This window comes from Vigna angularis, chromosome 10 (genome assembly GCF_016808095.1).
Source record: "Vigna angularis cultivar LongXiaoDou No.4 chromosome 10, ASM1680809v1, whole genome shotgun sequence".
NCBI classification, from domain to species: domain Eukaryota; kingdom Viridiplantae; phylum Streptophyta; class Magnoliopsida; order Fabales; family Fabaceae; genus Vigna; species Vigna angularis.
In genome coordinates, this window is record NC_068979.1 from 7,833,606 (window position 1) to 7,849,592 (window position 15,987).

General features: G+C 36.9%; 2 protein-coding genes across 2 annotated transcripts; both read left to right on the plus strand.

Annotated features, from left to right (window-relative positions):
- Positions 1-368: 368 nt before the first annotated feature.
- On the plus strand, positions 369-2,764 carry LOC108321269 (uncharacterized). The gene has a single exon (XM_017552969.2). It carries the CDS (start codon positions 519-521, stop codon positions 2,502-2,504), a length of 1,986 nt encoding a protein of 661 aa, XP_017408458.1. The 5' UTR covers positions 369-518; the 3' UTR covers positions 2,505-2,764.
- Positions 2,765-6,929: 4,165 nt separating this feature from the next.
- LOC108321252 (pathogenesis-related thaumatin-like protein 3.5) lies at positions 6,930-12,449 on the plus strand. Its single transcript, XM_017552948.2, has 3 exons — positions 6,930-7,113; positions 10,840-11,455; positions 12,059-12,449. Exons 1-3 carry the CDS (start codon positions 6,930-6,932, stop codon positions 12,252-12,254), a joined length of 996 nt encoding a protein of 331 aa, XP_017408437.1. The 3' UTR covers positions 12,255-12,449.
- Positions 12,450-15,987: the final 3,538 nt, after the last annotated feature.

The following is a 15,987-nucleotide window of genomic DNA, read 5'->3' on the forward strand; positions in this document are numbered from 1 at the left end:
TTATGATATAAAATGTATAACGTATGTGAAGTAGTAGTTGGATTGAAGCTCCATGTGAATCAGAATTACCCGTTGCCATAAATTAACAAGAGATAAGTGAAGGGTGAATGATACTACAACCTCAAATGAGACCAAACAGAAATTAAAAAAAAGGGAAAGTGCATGTTGGTACGTGCTGTGGTTGTTCAGATTTTGTGGGAAAAAGGCAGCTGTGAATCTCTCTGATTGCTAAGGTAGATTCCTTTGTAGGTTAAGATCAAACTTCAAAAGCACGAAAAAATAAAAAATAGTTTTTTAGTACAGAAATAAATAAAGAAAAGGACGTGTCTGGTTGTCACAGCTTACCGTTTGTTTATAAAAAGAGGAGTGAGATGGGAAGAAGGTTTGCGTTTGACCTCGTAAAATAACTTGTGCTTCTTCAGAGTCTGCGTCTGCTTCTCATCAAATCCCAACCATAAAAAACCATTCATCCCATTCATTTCTTCAGAGTCTTTTCATTTTCATCTTGATTTGCTCCCATGGGAGACATAGTCAAGAAAATATTGGCCAAACCCATCCAGCTCGCCGACCAAGTCACCAAAGCCGCCGACGAGGCCACTTCCTTCAAACAGGAATGCGCCGAGCTCAAGTCCAAGACGGAAAAGCTGGCGGCGCTGCTCCGTCAGGCGGCGCGTGCCAGTTCCGAACTCTACGAGCGTCCCACGCGCCGCATCATCGAAGAGACCGAACAGGTCCTCGACAAGGCTCTTGCCCTGGTCCTCAAGTGTCGCGGCAACGCTCTCATGAACCGCGTGTTTACACTCAACCCTAGCGCCGCCTTCCGCAAGGTCTCCTCCCACCTTGAAAACTCCGTCGGCGACGTCTCCTGGCTCCTCCGCGTCTCGGCTGGCGAAGCCGGCGGTGAGTACCTCGGGGGGCTCCCTCCCATAGCCGCGAACGAGCCGATCCTCTGCTTCATCTGGGAGCAGATCGCCGCCCTCCACACGGGGGCCCCAGAGGAGCGGTCGGACGCCGCGGCGTCGCTGGTGTCTCTGGCGAGTGACAATCCGCGCTACGGGAAGCTGATAATCGAGGAGGGCGGGGTGGGCCCCCTGCTGAAGCTTTTGAAGGAAGGGAAAAGCGAAGGGCAAGAGAACGCGGCACGTGCCGTGGGTCTGTTGGGGCGTGATCCTGAGAGCGTGGAGCATATGATCCACGTTGGGGCGTGCTCGGTGCTGGCAAAGATCCTGAAGGAAGGTCCTATGAAGGTGCAAGGTGTGGTGGCGTGGGCCGTGTCGGAGCTCGCTGCGAATTACCCTAAGTCTCAGGACCTTTTCGCTCAGCACAAGATGGTGACCTTGCTGGTTGGCCACCTCGCTTTCGAAACCGTGGAGGAACACAGTAAGTACGCTATTGTCAGCAAGAAACCCACTTCCATCCACGCCCTCGTCGTCGCCAGTAGCAACACCAACAACACTAATCTTCGAAATCAAAATCACCACCCCGAAGCTGAAATTCCCACACGCATCCCGCATCCCTTCGGTGAAGGACCACGAAATCTCCACAGAGTAATCACCAGCACAATTGCAATGCACGCTGCCAACAAGCAAGGAAACGAAACCAGTCAGAATCAGAGCAAGAGTAATGGAGTTGCTAATGACGGTAAACTGGGGAACAACAATCAGAATCACCAGCGAAACTATTCACATTCGGGGATTAACATGAAAGGGAGGGATCTGGAGGATCCTGGGACTAAAGCTTACATGAAGGAAATGGCAGCCAGGGCTCTCTGGCAACTTGCCAAAGATAATTCCCCAATTTGTCGTAGCATCACCGAATCACGAGCCTTGTTGTGTTTCGCTGTTCTCCTTGAGAAAGGAACAGAGGCTGTGCAGTACAATTCGGCGATGGCGGTGATGGAGATTACGGCTGTGGCAGAGAAAGATCCGGAATTGAGGAAATCGGCGTTCAAGCCGAACTCTCCCGCTTGCAAAGCCGTGGTTGATCAAGTGGTTAAGATAATCGAGAAAGCGGATTCGGATTCAATCCTTCTGATTCCGTGCATCAAGACGATTGGGAATTTGGCGAGAACGTTCAAGGCTACTGAGACAAGGATGATCGGACCGTTGGTGAAGCTTCTGGACGAAAGGGAAGCGGAGGTGACAAGAGAGGCGTCGATTGCACTGGCAAAATTCGCCTGCACCGAGAATTACCTGCACGTGGATCACGCCAAGGCCATTATAAGCGCCGGCGGGGCTAAACACTTGATTCAGCTGGTCTATTTTGGGGAAGAGATGGTGCAGATTCCGGCGCTTCTTCTTCTCTCCTACATTGCAATGCACGTCCCCGACAGCGACGAACTTGCTCAGGCTGAAGTCCTCGGAGTCATCGAATGGGCCTCCAAGCAATCCTCCGTCGCCCATAACCAAACTCTGGAGGCCCTTTTGCTCGATTCTAAGAGCAAGTTGGAGCTTTACCAGTCCAGAGGCCCCAGAGGATCCCATCAATCACAAAAACATCACTAGCACCAAAAACACCAATGCTGCCTTGCTTTCATTGCAATTTGTAAAGATTTTTCACCCATTCACTCATTCTTTTTTTTTTTCCATCATTCTCTTCATTCTGTACACATACTCACATACTTCTCATCCATCTCTTCCACCTTTCCCACTGTTACTCAGACCCCATAGAGGTCTATCTGGGTTCAATCGTAAGCTGAACATAACTGTAATCTAAGGGTGTCACGTAAGAGAAATTAACGAGTGGTTTTGAATTATTATCCTTACGGTCTCTCTTAAATTTTTGATAATTAAGTTTTTTTCTTTTTTACTACTGTAATTCACTTTTTATCTTGAGGTAATTTTTACCTGAGAGTAGATTGAAAAGTGTTGCAGGTTTTGTTGGCCATGGTAGTTTAGTATTCTTGTATAGAAAAAAGAGTGAAGATAGAATAATTTATTAGTTTGAATGATTCGTCGGCTTTCTGGGTGAATACAAAGTAGGGAATAAATAGATCGTGGAAAGCTAAAGTTGGACCTGTTCAATCCAAACCGCTGTATTGCTTTTGACAAGACCAAAATATTGTTAATGATGGACCGTACTTTGGAAGGTTGAACCAAGAATTAGGGCATTGCCAGAGAGCACTGCAAGTAGCGAGCAGCTTCTCAACAAAAACACCATAATGGAAGTTAATTAGAGGCTATTTCAAATGCATATACTAAATCTTTCTTTCTCCCGTCGGAAAAATATCTGTGATTTAATTTCCGATGACATAGGAAGTTGTGAATATGATGAAGATGAAACCAGAATTAGATGGCAGCCAAAACACAACTAGAATTGGTAGTTGTTGGGCATAGTTCAACAAGGGATTTCTCACGCTAGTGTATTTGATCATCTAGAACAGATAGAATATAAGGTTGTTTCTTTTTCTATCTACTTTCTTTTTTTAAAAGTTAATTTGCATAAATGACCAATTTATTGTCCTTTTCAAACATCTTATTACATGATGTTTGATGTCCCATACAAGTAAAAGCGAAATTAAAATGAAATAGAAGAAAAAGATTAAATAGTATGCAAATTACTTTTGGAAATAACTTCACAAAATTTTCGAAACATTTCTAAAAAAGTATGTAAATTTGCAAGAACAAATTATGTAAAATATGTAAACGGATGTCAACATCCGTGCAAGAACAAATTATGTATCGGGTGGTGTATGGAGCATTTGGTGGTGGTAGAGGGAGCAACACTCTTAGATAAAATATAGCACGAGGGTCCAATCTTTTTTTAGGCCCATGGTGTCTTCAATTTTTAGCATTTATTTCTCTCTCCAGAAAAGGTTTAAATAACGTGGCTCCCCAGAGTCAGTTTGCTATCCTCAAGCGTGCTTCAAGGGGTTATTGACGTTATTTAGTCCATTTTCTTATATGGATGACTGAGTTTATTAATAATATTTAGTATTCTGTACCATTCATTGTTAACAATGAAGTGTATTATGGTTCAATTACACAACTTTGATGGTCAAAGTATACCAACCTCAACACTGCCAAAACCCAAAACCTTTGACAAAAAACACACCTTTTTACTCCTTGATGGACAATGGGACAACGACAAAGAAGTGCAATGCAATAGGGAGAGAACGCGACAATGACGCCAACAAAAACAGAGAGCGAATGCTAACAAGAACAGAAAAAGAGAGTTTGAAAGGGAGAATGTGATTATCAGACCAACTTCAACGGCGATGATGAGCGGAACACTGAGAAGGAGAGACGAACGATGAAATGAAACCACCAAATAAAATTTTCCTTTCAAAAACGTCCTTGAAGAGAAAGTCCTCCTTTTTAAAAAGGTTTAATAGCCAATTTAGTCCCCACTTTGGTTGAAAAATCTCAATTTAGTCCCTCGTTATAAAAGTGTTTTACATTAGTCCTAACTTTTAAAATAGTGGGTCAGATTGGTCCCTTTCGTTAAATATAAGTTAACGAAATTAATGGATGATGATGTGACACATCTTAAAGCTGATGTGTTAGATTGGTTCCTCGTTAGCTTTAAGTTGTGTCACGTCATCATCCATTAATTTTGTTAACTTATATTTAACAGAAAGGACCAATCTGACCCACTATTTTAAAAGTTAGGACTAATTCAAAACACTTTTATAACGAGGGACTAAATTGAGATTTTTCAACCAAAGTGAGGACTAAATTGGCTATTAAACCTTTTAAAAAACTTAAACAAATAACCCAATGAAAATGCAAATATGGGTTGTCAACAAAACATTTTCCTTGGTAATAATCTATATTAAACCAATCAAGGAAGGATATTAGGTACAGCAAGAAGCAGAATTTTTTTTACTAGTATAATTCTTCATTTTCTACTTTTCCCTATGTTAATATCCAATTTCGTCTGGGTAGTTAAAAAATATCTAGAGTTAGAAAGGGGTAATAAAATAAAATAATCGGACAAAGATAAATATGATACGAAGCCTCAAAAAAAAATAATGATTTTGTTTTGTTTTCCTTTTTTTACTATTTTTATCCTCTGTTTTTACTTTGTTTCGTTTTTATTTATTTCCTCTCGTGTTTATATTTTATTTTATTCTTATTCTTATTTTCATTTTTACTTCATTTTGTTTTATTTTATCTTATTTTTTTGTTGTATCTTTATTTTATTTTATGTTATTTCATTTTGCTTTATGTTATTTCATTTTATTATATTTTTTATTTTTTATTTTTTTTTGTTAGTTTATATTTTACTTTTATACTTTTTATTTTAGGCTTAATACCCTATATTGTCCTCAGTTTCGCTCGAAAATGTCAAATTAATCCATCCTTTAAAAAATGCGTCAATTACGTCCTTACTTAATAAAATTTGTATCAATTAAATCCCTTCTGTTAAATCCGTACAAACGGCGTTAATTATTAATTATCTTGATGCAAAATAATTAACGCAGAATTAACGCAAGGGATTTCACTCATGTAAATTTTATTAAGTGAGGATGTAATTGACACATTTTTTAAAGGATGGACTAATTTGACATTTTCGAACGAACTGGAGACAAAATAGGATATTAAGCCTTTATTTTATTTTGTTGTTTTCCTTTTTATTTGCTTTTATTTTTATTTTTAAATTTAAGAAAAGATTACTTTTTTATATAAAAAAAAACATTTGCATTACAATACTGACATAAAAAAAAGGAAGTGAAAGAAAAGGAAAAGGGAAAAGTAAAATCCCAAGGTCAACTCTGTTCCCTCCTCCTGAAGCCATCAGTTGCAGTGAATACTTAGAATGTGTTTACACGGTGATAGCGTGCAAAAGTTACTTGTTTTTCTTCTTGAAAATTCTTAAGTGGAAACATGGAAACATGAAGAAAGAAAAGAGACAAAAGAAAATCCCGCGCCAGAGGATATCCGAGAGTTCCCATGAAGCAGTACAACAGGAAGGAGTGTGCTTTGGTTTTTGGGGGGCTTCATCACAGTTAATAAAAAAGTAGGGGAGGAAGAACGGAAAAAAAAAGGAGAGAGACTCACCATCAGAGAACATTAGAGATTTACCCTCATCGTCTATCACCGCGACTTGGTAATCAAGAGGAGACCTCACGGTCATCCGAACCCGGTTTTGCCTTCAACCTTCTTACGCTTGGAAGAAGGTGGGACAACAAAAAAGGAAGATCACTCGAAGAGGGCAGAGGGAGCTAGAACCAAAAGGACGAGTTCCGTTTGAAGCTGCGAAGGTAAGTTTCTCTGTCTAAACTCCTGGCCTTGTCTTATGTGAATGCATGCCCTCTGTTATATGTCTAGATATGAATGAATGATGTTGGATATAAATGAATGATGTTGGGTATAAATGAATGATGCTGTCTGGATATGTATGAAGGATGTTTGATTAGTACATAGTCGTTTGCCTCTTTTGTGACTTCACCTGTTAATCACAATACACCCAATATGTAATTTCAATGCCTGCAACATCAGATATGAATGATAATAGGATATAGGTATATATTCCCTAGCATGACTTTAATGTCCATTACCCAGAAAACACATAACAAAAAGCAAAGCAAAAACTGATACATTTCCGTATCAGTTCTTATAAAAAACTAAAAGAATAGAAGCGGTTTTGTTCTTCTAGTTGACCATAGGTTCCTCCATAGGTTCCTCTCAATCTGAGTATACCGATATACGTTAATTACAAATTCCCTGCCATTTTATTCACAATTTGTCCTCTCGAGCAAACCGCCACCATTCGACTTCTTGGGATAACCATCGACCATTTCCCCCAATTCCCAGTTTTGCGGTGCAAGAAATCTTCACGCCTTTAACCACAAACCCGAACCTGCAAATCAATGTTTTGCATCGCGACCCAAATCCCAGTAACCCATCCTTTACAGTCCATATTCACCCGCCAATCACATACGAATCACAGCATCAGAACAAAAATCCCGGACCCCGCCGTTTCGTATGGTATACAAACTGTGGAACCCCACTAGTGGTGGCCTTGGTGGCGGCAGTTTCCGCCTCTGTGGTGGCGGCGACTACGGTAGGAGAAGAGGGAGAAAAGAGTTACGTACGCCGGCAGCGAGTTGCGTCACCGGTGTGACCCTGGTTCGCGATTCGGAGGTGGCGGCGGCCAGTTCCAGTGGAGGCGATATCCGGTGGCAACCTTGGCTGTGACGTGCGACGCCGGTGGTGTCTTGGTCCGAGACGTCTGGGCTCGCTCAGGCGGTGTTCGACGAAGAAGGGGGAGAACTTCCCGTGCGCGAAGAGGAAGAGGGAAAGAGTTGGCGGCGGCTCCGATGGCGCCTGGTCGCCGGTGACGCCTTGGACTGGGCGGGGATCCGTCACGGTGGCCGGTCGTTTGAACGGAGGCCGAGGCAGAGTGAGTGGTGAGTGCCTCTAGGGTTTCTCGTCCATGGGAAATTTGAGTCTCTGGAGTGCATCAGCGTCTGAAGTGAGTTAGAATGTGAGAACCCCTAGGGTTTTCCAGATTTGAGAAGCGAAAAGGGCCTTGGGCCTTCTGATCCAGCTTACAAAAAAAAATATATTAAAACCTTTTCTCTCTACGCGCACCCCCCATTTCTCACCCCTACGTCCAATAAAACGAATTTCTTCTCTGCGCCCCCTTATTCTCATTTTCGCACCCCCCTCCGCCTAGGCTTTGGCCCAGTTCATTTTTTTTTGTTTAGGCACCCCTGTTTCTTATTTAGCACCTCCGCACCTTTTTTTTTATTTACTTATTATTTTATTTTATCCTTTTACTTTTTACTTTATTTTCATTATTTATTTTATTTATCCTTTTATTTTTATTTTTTATTTTTATTCTCTCTCTTTTGTTTCCATTTAAATATTCATCCACTTTTTAAATGCACTTTTATAAAATAATACTAATACAATATATTTTAAAGGTTTAGGCACATGTGTGATTGCACGCATCGTTCTTGTGCTAAAACATTTTCTTCTTCTCTTCTAAAAAATAGTAAAAATGTTTTTAAGGTTTAAGCACATGTGTGATCGCACGCATCGTCCTTGTGCTAAAACCTTTTCTCCTTCTCTTCTAAAAAATAATAAAAATATTTTTAAGGTTTAGGCACATGTGTGACCGCACGCATCATCCTTGTGTTAAAACTTTTTCTTCTCCTTTGCTAAAAAAATAATAATAATAAAATATATTTTAAAGGTTTAGGCACATGTGTGATCGCACGCATTGTCCTTGTGCTGAAACCTTTTCTTCTTCTCTTCTAAAAAATAGTAAAAATGTTTTTAAGGTTTAAGCACATGTGTGATCGCACGCATCGTCCTTGTGCTAAAACTTTTTCTCCTTCTCTTCTAAAAAAAATAATAAAAATGTTTTTAAGGTTTAGGCACATGTGTGATCGCACGCATCGTCCTTGTGTTAAAACATTTTCTTCTCCTTTGCTAAAAAAATAATAATAATAAAATATATTTTAAAGGTTTAGGCACATGTGTGATCGCACGCATTGTTCTTGTGTTGAAACCTTTTCTTCTTCTCTTCTAAAAAATAGTAAAAATGTTTTTAAGGTTTAAGCACATGTGTGATCGCACGCATCCTCTTTGTGCTAAAACCTTTTCTCCTTCTCTTCTAAAAAAAATAATAAAAATGTTTTTAGGGTTTAGGCACATGTGTGATCGCACGCATTGTCCTTGTGCTAAAACCTTTTCTTCTCCTTTTCTAAAAAATAATAATGATAAAAAATATTTTAAAGGTTTAGGCACATGTGTGATCGTACGCATTGTCCTTGTGCTAAAAACCTCTTCTCTTTCACTTCCCTATTATCCAAAATCATTTGAAACAAATTTTCAAACAATTTCCAAACAAATTTGTCAAATAGATTCAAAAGAACTATGTAACCCTGATTTCTCATTCTGAATGAGAATACGTAGGAGCAAGGTCAATCCTTGTCGGGCCCAAAAATCTAAAAAATATATTTTGTTTCTTTAGAGTTTTATTTTAGGGGACAGTTAAACATTTTGAAAACCACATCATATTCGCGTATTTAGTTAAAGATACTGCCTTAGGGCAGGCGTTGTAGGGTGTTAATACATTCCCTACACGTAACCGACTCCCGAACCTAGAATCTGGTTTTTGTGGACCGTGTCTTATCATTTTATGGTTTTTCCGTAGTTTTCCATAATAAACTATGGTGGCGACTCCAAATCTCTTTTTCTAAAACTCGTTTCTTTTTTGGATCGTCGTCCCGTCGCGATTCCGGTTGCGACATCCAATACTTTATAAAAAAGTAATATTTATATTTTTAATTAATTCATCTTAAATTATTTTATATTTTAAAATAAAAACATTATTTTATTATTGGTGTTAAAAGAGTATTGAATGTTTGTGTATGATTAAAAAAATATATCTATAAGAAAAGTTATCAATCTTAATAAAATTGCTTTTCAAATAGCCACAGGGAACATTGGTCGTTTCATTTCAACTTCTCTCTTCATAGAAGTGTTCTCTGTAACGTCCCGGCAACTCACCACCAGGCTTTTGTCCTCACTCGCACACTTTCCGAAAATTACTCCAGGCTAAGCACGCTTAACCATGGAGTTCTTATGAATTAGGCTACCGAAAAGCAAATGCATTTGGTGATATGAGTAGGCAAATCAATCCCTTTAAGCTATCCTTCAACTGTATAGTCCCATACCTACACAGTCTCCAGATCCCTCTCATTCCGGTGTATGTTCGATTCGTCCATGTACCCCTTCCACTTGAAGCCTGCCAGGAGTCGCTCCTTGTCTGTGCCCCCTGCACCATGCCTCTTGCACCGGCGTCACTCCCCGCCCTCGTCAGTGCCCGGAAGTCACATGCCCACCAACTTCCGCTTTGGTTCGTCCTCGAACCACACCGTACTGGGAGAGACTAGGCTCTGATACCATCAGACTGTGTACGTTATTAAAAGTTATGCAGTCAGCAAGTCAAGACACACAAATTTTAACGTCGTCCACTGAATTTAATGATAAGGTCAAAATCAACTTATTTTACATAAAAAGGAAACTAATTAGAATAAAAAACAATATGATACATATTTAAGACGATTCTGCATATACTTTCGAAATTATTAAACTTTTTCTTTTTTTTTTTTAAATTTTGCAATTGTCACGTCCAATATTTTGCATCATTTGCTGATGTGGCTGCTGCCCATTACACAAAATGAGTATATGACAACTATAAGTGCAAAGCTTTGTGACATCATTGAAAAAGGAAGAATTCAAGGAACGATGTTTAAATAATTTAGAAACAAGTTTGACCAAACTGGTAATAATCTATAGAATAAAACTATTACACGTGCAAAGCTTTGTGACATCATTGAAAAAGGAAGAATTCAAGAAATGAATTTAAAAACAAACTGGTAATATAATCTATAGAATAAAACTATTACACCTTACGTATAATTCTTTCACCGTATATATATATATATATATATATATACACGGTGCAAAGCTTTGTGACATCATTGAAAAAGGAAGAATTCAAGGAATGAATTTAAAAACAAACTGGTAATATAATCTATAGAATAAAACTATTACACCTTACGTATAATTCTTTCACCGTATATATACTTGATGGTATAGTAGTCTTATTATATATATATATATATATATGGTGAAAGAATTATACATTAACACTATATATACCTTTCAATCTTCCAATCTGTTATACCACATCTCTCTATCCTGGGTATATTTTTGTTTGCGCTTCATCAACTATGGTTTCTTCAACTAAAACCTTTTCCATATTGTTCATTGGTTTTCTCTTCCTATTGCCATCAGGTGCATATCGATACATATACCTATATCTTATATATAATCATAGTTTCTTTTCTTCTAAAATTGCTTAATTGTGCTACAGGATTATATTCAAAGACTTTCACTATCACCAACAACTGCACCTACACAGTGTGGCCAGCAGTTTTATCCGGAGCCGGAAGCTCGCCGCTTCCTACCACCGGCTTCGCCCTCCTACCAGGTGACTCCAACACTCTCCCTGTGCCTCCCGCTTGGTCCGGCCGATTGTGGGGTCGGACCCTTTGCTCCATCGACATCACCGGCAAGTTCTCATGTGTCACCGGTGACTGCGGGACGTCAACGGTAGAATGCGCCAGCGCGAACCCCTTCCCACCAGTTACTCTGGTGGAGTTTGATTTTAATAGAACGTCCCAGATGAAGTTGTATGACATCAGCCTTGTGGAAGGTTTCAACCTTCCGGTGAGAGTGGCTCCCACAGGTGGAAAGTGTTTGGCGACGGGTTGCTTGGCGGACTTGAACGCGGCTTGTCCCACGGAACTTAAGGTGATTAGGGATGGAGAGGCAGTTGCTTGCAAAAACACGTGCAAAACTGAAGCATGCCTCAGTTCACTGTTTTTTAAGACCGCATGTTCCGACGCTCACGTCTACTCTCATGATCATGCTTTCTTCAATTGTTCATCTCCTAATTATACCGTCACTTTCTGTCCCACCTCCAAAAGGTAACTTTTTTTCACAATTTCATGACCAAAGATAAACTCTTTTTGATAATATTTGTAGTTCTTTTTTTATAGTATTGGAATTGAAATAATTCTTAAAGGCATTTATGAGACCAAATATACTATTCGTCGAAAACAACGGAGATACTGTATTTTTAGTTACGTATATCCCACGCCATCTTAGATGTGGATGCTGAGGCAATTCTGGGAAAGATTTCATCATCCAAGGCCTGTTGTATCAGAAACATGTAAAATACTATATTGTGTGTGGAAGTGACGAATGTTTTTCAAGATATTAACAAAATAAGTGTTTTATACAAAATAAGTTATATTAATTTGTTGGGAATTGCGAGTTTATGCATACAAATAAGAAAGTTTAGTTGGTGATAAATTTATGGTAAGTTTTTGATTGAAGATTTTATCTTGTTTTGTATGGATTGAATTTGAGTTTTATTCTTGTTAAATCTCTGCAGTAAATATACTTGAAGATTGATCATAATTTAAAGTAAAAAATTCTTAGGGTGATAGAAAATTATAATGTAATTTAATTTATAAATAAAATAAAAGCGTTTGTATCTTTAGACATTGGTTTTGAATTTTGTGCAGTGGGAGGAAGGTAGAGAACAAAAAAGAGCCTTCTTCAGGGAAAAACGTAGTAAAATACACAGGCGTGTTAGCTGTTATGAGCGTGATTTCTGGCTTGGTAATATTCCGAATAAGATTACGTTTAACAAACAGAGAATGGGAAATCAGCTTGAGCGCAGGAACTAGAGCTGACACTGCAATAGCACCCAACGCATAATTGTTGAAGATCAACGAGCGATTCTTGTTGTATGTTTTTTATTGTGTGTAATTTATTTTTCTTGTATTACTTTATGATTTCAATTTTTCTCATATTCTTAGAGTTAGTCTGTTGACTTGGGATGTGTTTGTTTTTTATTGAAACAATATTGATCAAACGAATACGGCGTAAATAAAGTAAGAATGTGACGTAAGATTACCGTCGTTTTATTAAAGGATTACTATTCATCATATTACGGGCACGATTTAATTTCGCCAAACTTCATACTCTAACGCATGGTCAACAGATTTAAAACGTTGAAAAACCAAAAACCAAATTATTTTTATAATATTAAGAACTAAAACTAATGATATTTTTTCTTCGTAGTCTAAAATATCCTCAAATGTGAGAGAACTATTTTTTTTTTTTTGCTTTTAGGTATTTGATCTCTCGTTTCAGATATTCCTTTTATTTTTACCCTCTTAAAATTTTGAACTAATGATGTTATTTTTCATTTCTAAAATTTTTATAAATTTAAATCAATTATAACTATAAAGTTAAAAATATTTAATAAAAATGTAAATTTTAACAAAAATATCAATATAATAATTATATAAAAATTAAATTTAATCTCAATTTAAAAATTAACAAAATTGTTTAATTTAAAAAAAAGTACAAATTTAACAAAAATAAATATATAAGGATCAAATGGAATATAAAACATGGACTCTAACAAGTGTTACTTACCCAATACTAATTTGACATGATAATGTTTTTTAAAAAAAAAATTAAAATTTTAAAGAAGATTAAAAACTTAAAAAACTAAAAAAAGACTTAAAAAATCACGAACTAATGTATATTCACTTTTCATTAATTATTTAAAAAGTGGTGTTAGTAAAATAATGTTAATTAATGTGTTTTATGCTACCCTTGCTCAATCTACAAAGGTGATCTAAGAAAAGGTAGGATAAAAGAAAGGAATATGATTCTTTGATACATCTAAATTTTTTACATTCATTTGACACTCTCCTTATTTACTTTTTACTTTCTTCTTTCTTGAAAAAATACAAAACTTTACACTTTTAAAACCATTTTACCCTTGAACTCTGTGTTAAATGAATCTAAAAGTGTGTTATGATACTATTATTCTAAAAGAAAAACGAAAAAGAGAAAAAAAGTGTAGATGGTTTGGCTCATAGCCGGCTAAAGTTTTGTCTTGAAGTTAAAATTCAAGCTTTTCCATGCCAAGATATAAAGCAATATCCTCAACATAATGAGTCATTATTTTCACCAACTTGAGAAAGATTCTCATGCTCATCCTCCTTAATATAATGCTCAATGAATATTAGTGTTAGCTTCTTCACACCTCTAAATGGAGGTCTTTTCTTCCCTTCATCTTATGAAAACTCTACTTTCGATAATAGATGCATGTTGAAATTTTTCTATATTTATCAAAAATTCATTCATGAAATAAAACACAATTAAGATATTGAACAACACCATAAATTAAATAAATTGTAAATGTATCTAGAAATTAAACAAAAATTAATTAAAAAAAATTATGTATTTCAAAATCCGTTGAGATCTTCAACGGATTTCAAAATCCGTTGACGTCTTCAACAAATCACAAAATTTGTTGAGGTCTTTAACGGATCTCGAAATTCGTTGAGGTCTTCAACGGATCCTCGAAATCTGTTGAGGTTTTCAATGAATCTCGAAATTCACTGAGATTTTCAATCGATTTCAAAATCCACTAAGGTCTTCAACGAATCTCGAAATTCGTCGAGGTTTTCAACGAATCTCAAAATCTGTCGAGGTTTTCACCAGATCTCGAAATTCACTGTAACTCCATTCTCCACCATTGTGACCCACGAAACTCGTGAAGTTTGTCGTAGAAAAAGACATACAAAATTTATTTTATTTGATTGATAAGTGTTTCTAAATTTTTTAGTTATGTAACACTTTAAACTTTTTTATTTATATTCATTTTAATGTTGCATGTACTGACAAATTTATTTTATTATCTATTTTATTTTATTTAACAAATATTTCATAAATTAATATTTTAATAATTTAATATTGTTTTAAAACATTTTTAATTTATATTTATTTTATTATTATATATGTAACATCTCAAAATATAGCATAAACTATATAATAGTCATCACACGTTTCGTATAAAAGATCATTTGGAAAAATAATTATAAACTAAAATTTACAATCATCCAAAATATCCATAAATTTAAAACTTTATATACAACATAGTTATACAAAACTATATACAAGAATGGTCATCTCAACCACAAAATAGAAGAAAGCTAAAAAACCATATAAATCTACTACTACTGCAACGGAGCATCAGAAACATCTCCCTCAATAGCTTGCTCCAACGACAAATCATCACGCTCTACTCACACCCACGAGATGATCATCGAAACCAAACAAAGAAAACATAACAACAATACAAACAAAATAAAAGGGTAAGCTAGATTCAAAACATTACATCATATCAATTAAAATATGTCACATAATAAACATACAAATAACATGGATCAACTCAAACATCTTAGTGTAAAAGACCTAGACCGACTGTCCGAACTTAAAATGAATGTCGAGCTATGACGAGTTATATGCACTTGTGATGGCCACTACTGCTTTGCAAAGCTCTTGCCAATTGGGTTTCACCCTACCACATATCACAAGGTTAGTCTGTACCGCGTCATAGGCCATACTGAAAGCACTTAGATTAAGACCTCCTGCTACTCTCACCACATGCGTCAAACCTCTCTATATGAGAATGTATGACCATTAGAGTGTCAGAAAAACTCCTAAAACTGAGCTACCTGCATTCATTCTAACACACGTGAACCACACCAAGAAGTTCCACCTTGGAACCAACCTTTCCAACCTTGAAACCAATGATATCACTTCACATTCAAATAGTATACCAATACATGATACTACTGATCATACATCAAATAAATAAAAACAATCATACAAGTCATCAGAAATCATACAATAACACAATTTCTTCATGGCATATTGATAATCATATTTAGGTAAGGAAAACAACTCTGAAACCCTCACCAACAGTTTCGGAAGGGTCCAAAACCCCCAAAATGATATAAAGAACGTCAAAAACAAACATCCAGAACCCAAAAAATGTTGTAGTGGCACTTCGGCGCAAGCTGCACAGAAACGAGGGTGCTTAGGCGCACCCAAGGGCACCCGAGCCCCATACTAGTTGACAGCAACTTCGAAATTGGCTTTTGATGCACTTGGAACTTGTTCTAATGATCAAAGAGATTTTCTAAACATTAGAATTGATGGGAAAACACATTTATAAATAGAAGTAAGCATTCATTTGATCATTAAACCCAAGACTAGGTGTATCAAACCATTTTTTGACACTCCAAAAGCAATTAAATGCGGATTTTCATCTTCTCCACAAAATTTCTACAACCTAACCATTTGAATATCTCTTGATTGACTCAATAACAGATTGCAAATCATCACCTATAACCCATAACACCTGATTCAAAATATCACTTATCAGAACCCCTAAATCTAGCCTAAAATCAAGTTAACCTCACCTATGAACCATTAACTATTCTTGTATCAGTTATATACCATTCTCGCCACTCCAAAATAGTTACAAATCACCCCAAAGACAGACCCAAATGTTTATTTTAGTTCATACTCCTTCCCTAGACTTTACCTAATTAAAACCCCTAAAATGGACTAAAAACTCAAT

Bases quoted from the DNA above. Each gene is read 5' to 3' on its own strand.
- LOC108321269 (XM_017552969.2), top strand. From the start codon at position 519: ATGGGAGACATAGTCAAGAAAATATTGGCCAAACCCATCCAGCTCGCC.
- LOC108321252 (XM_017552948.2), top strand. From the start codon at position 6,930: ATGGTATACAAACTGTGGAACCCCACTAGTGGTGGCCTTGGTGGCGGC. The intron at 7,114-10,839 runs GCGATATCCGGT...ATTGTGCTACAG, and splicing joins GGCGGCCAGTTCCAGTGGAG to GATTATATTCAAAGACTTTC. The intron at 11,456-12,058 runs GTAACTTTTTTT...AATTTTGTGCAG, and splicing joins TTCTGTCCCACCTCCAAAAG to TGGGAGGAAGGTAGAGAACA.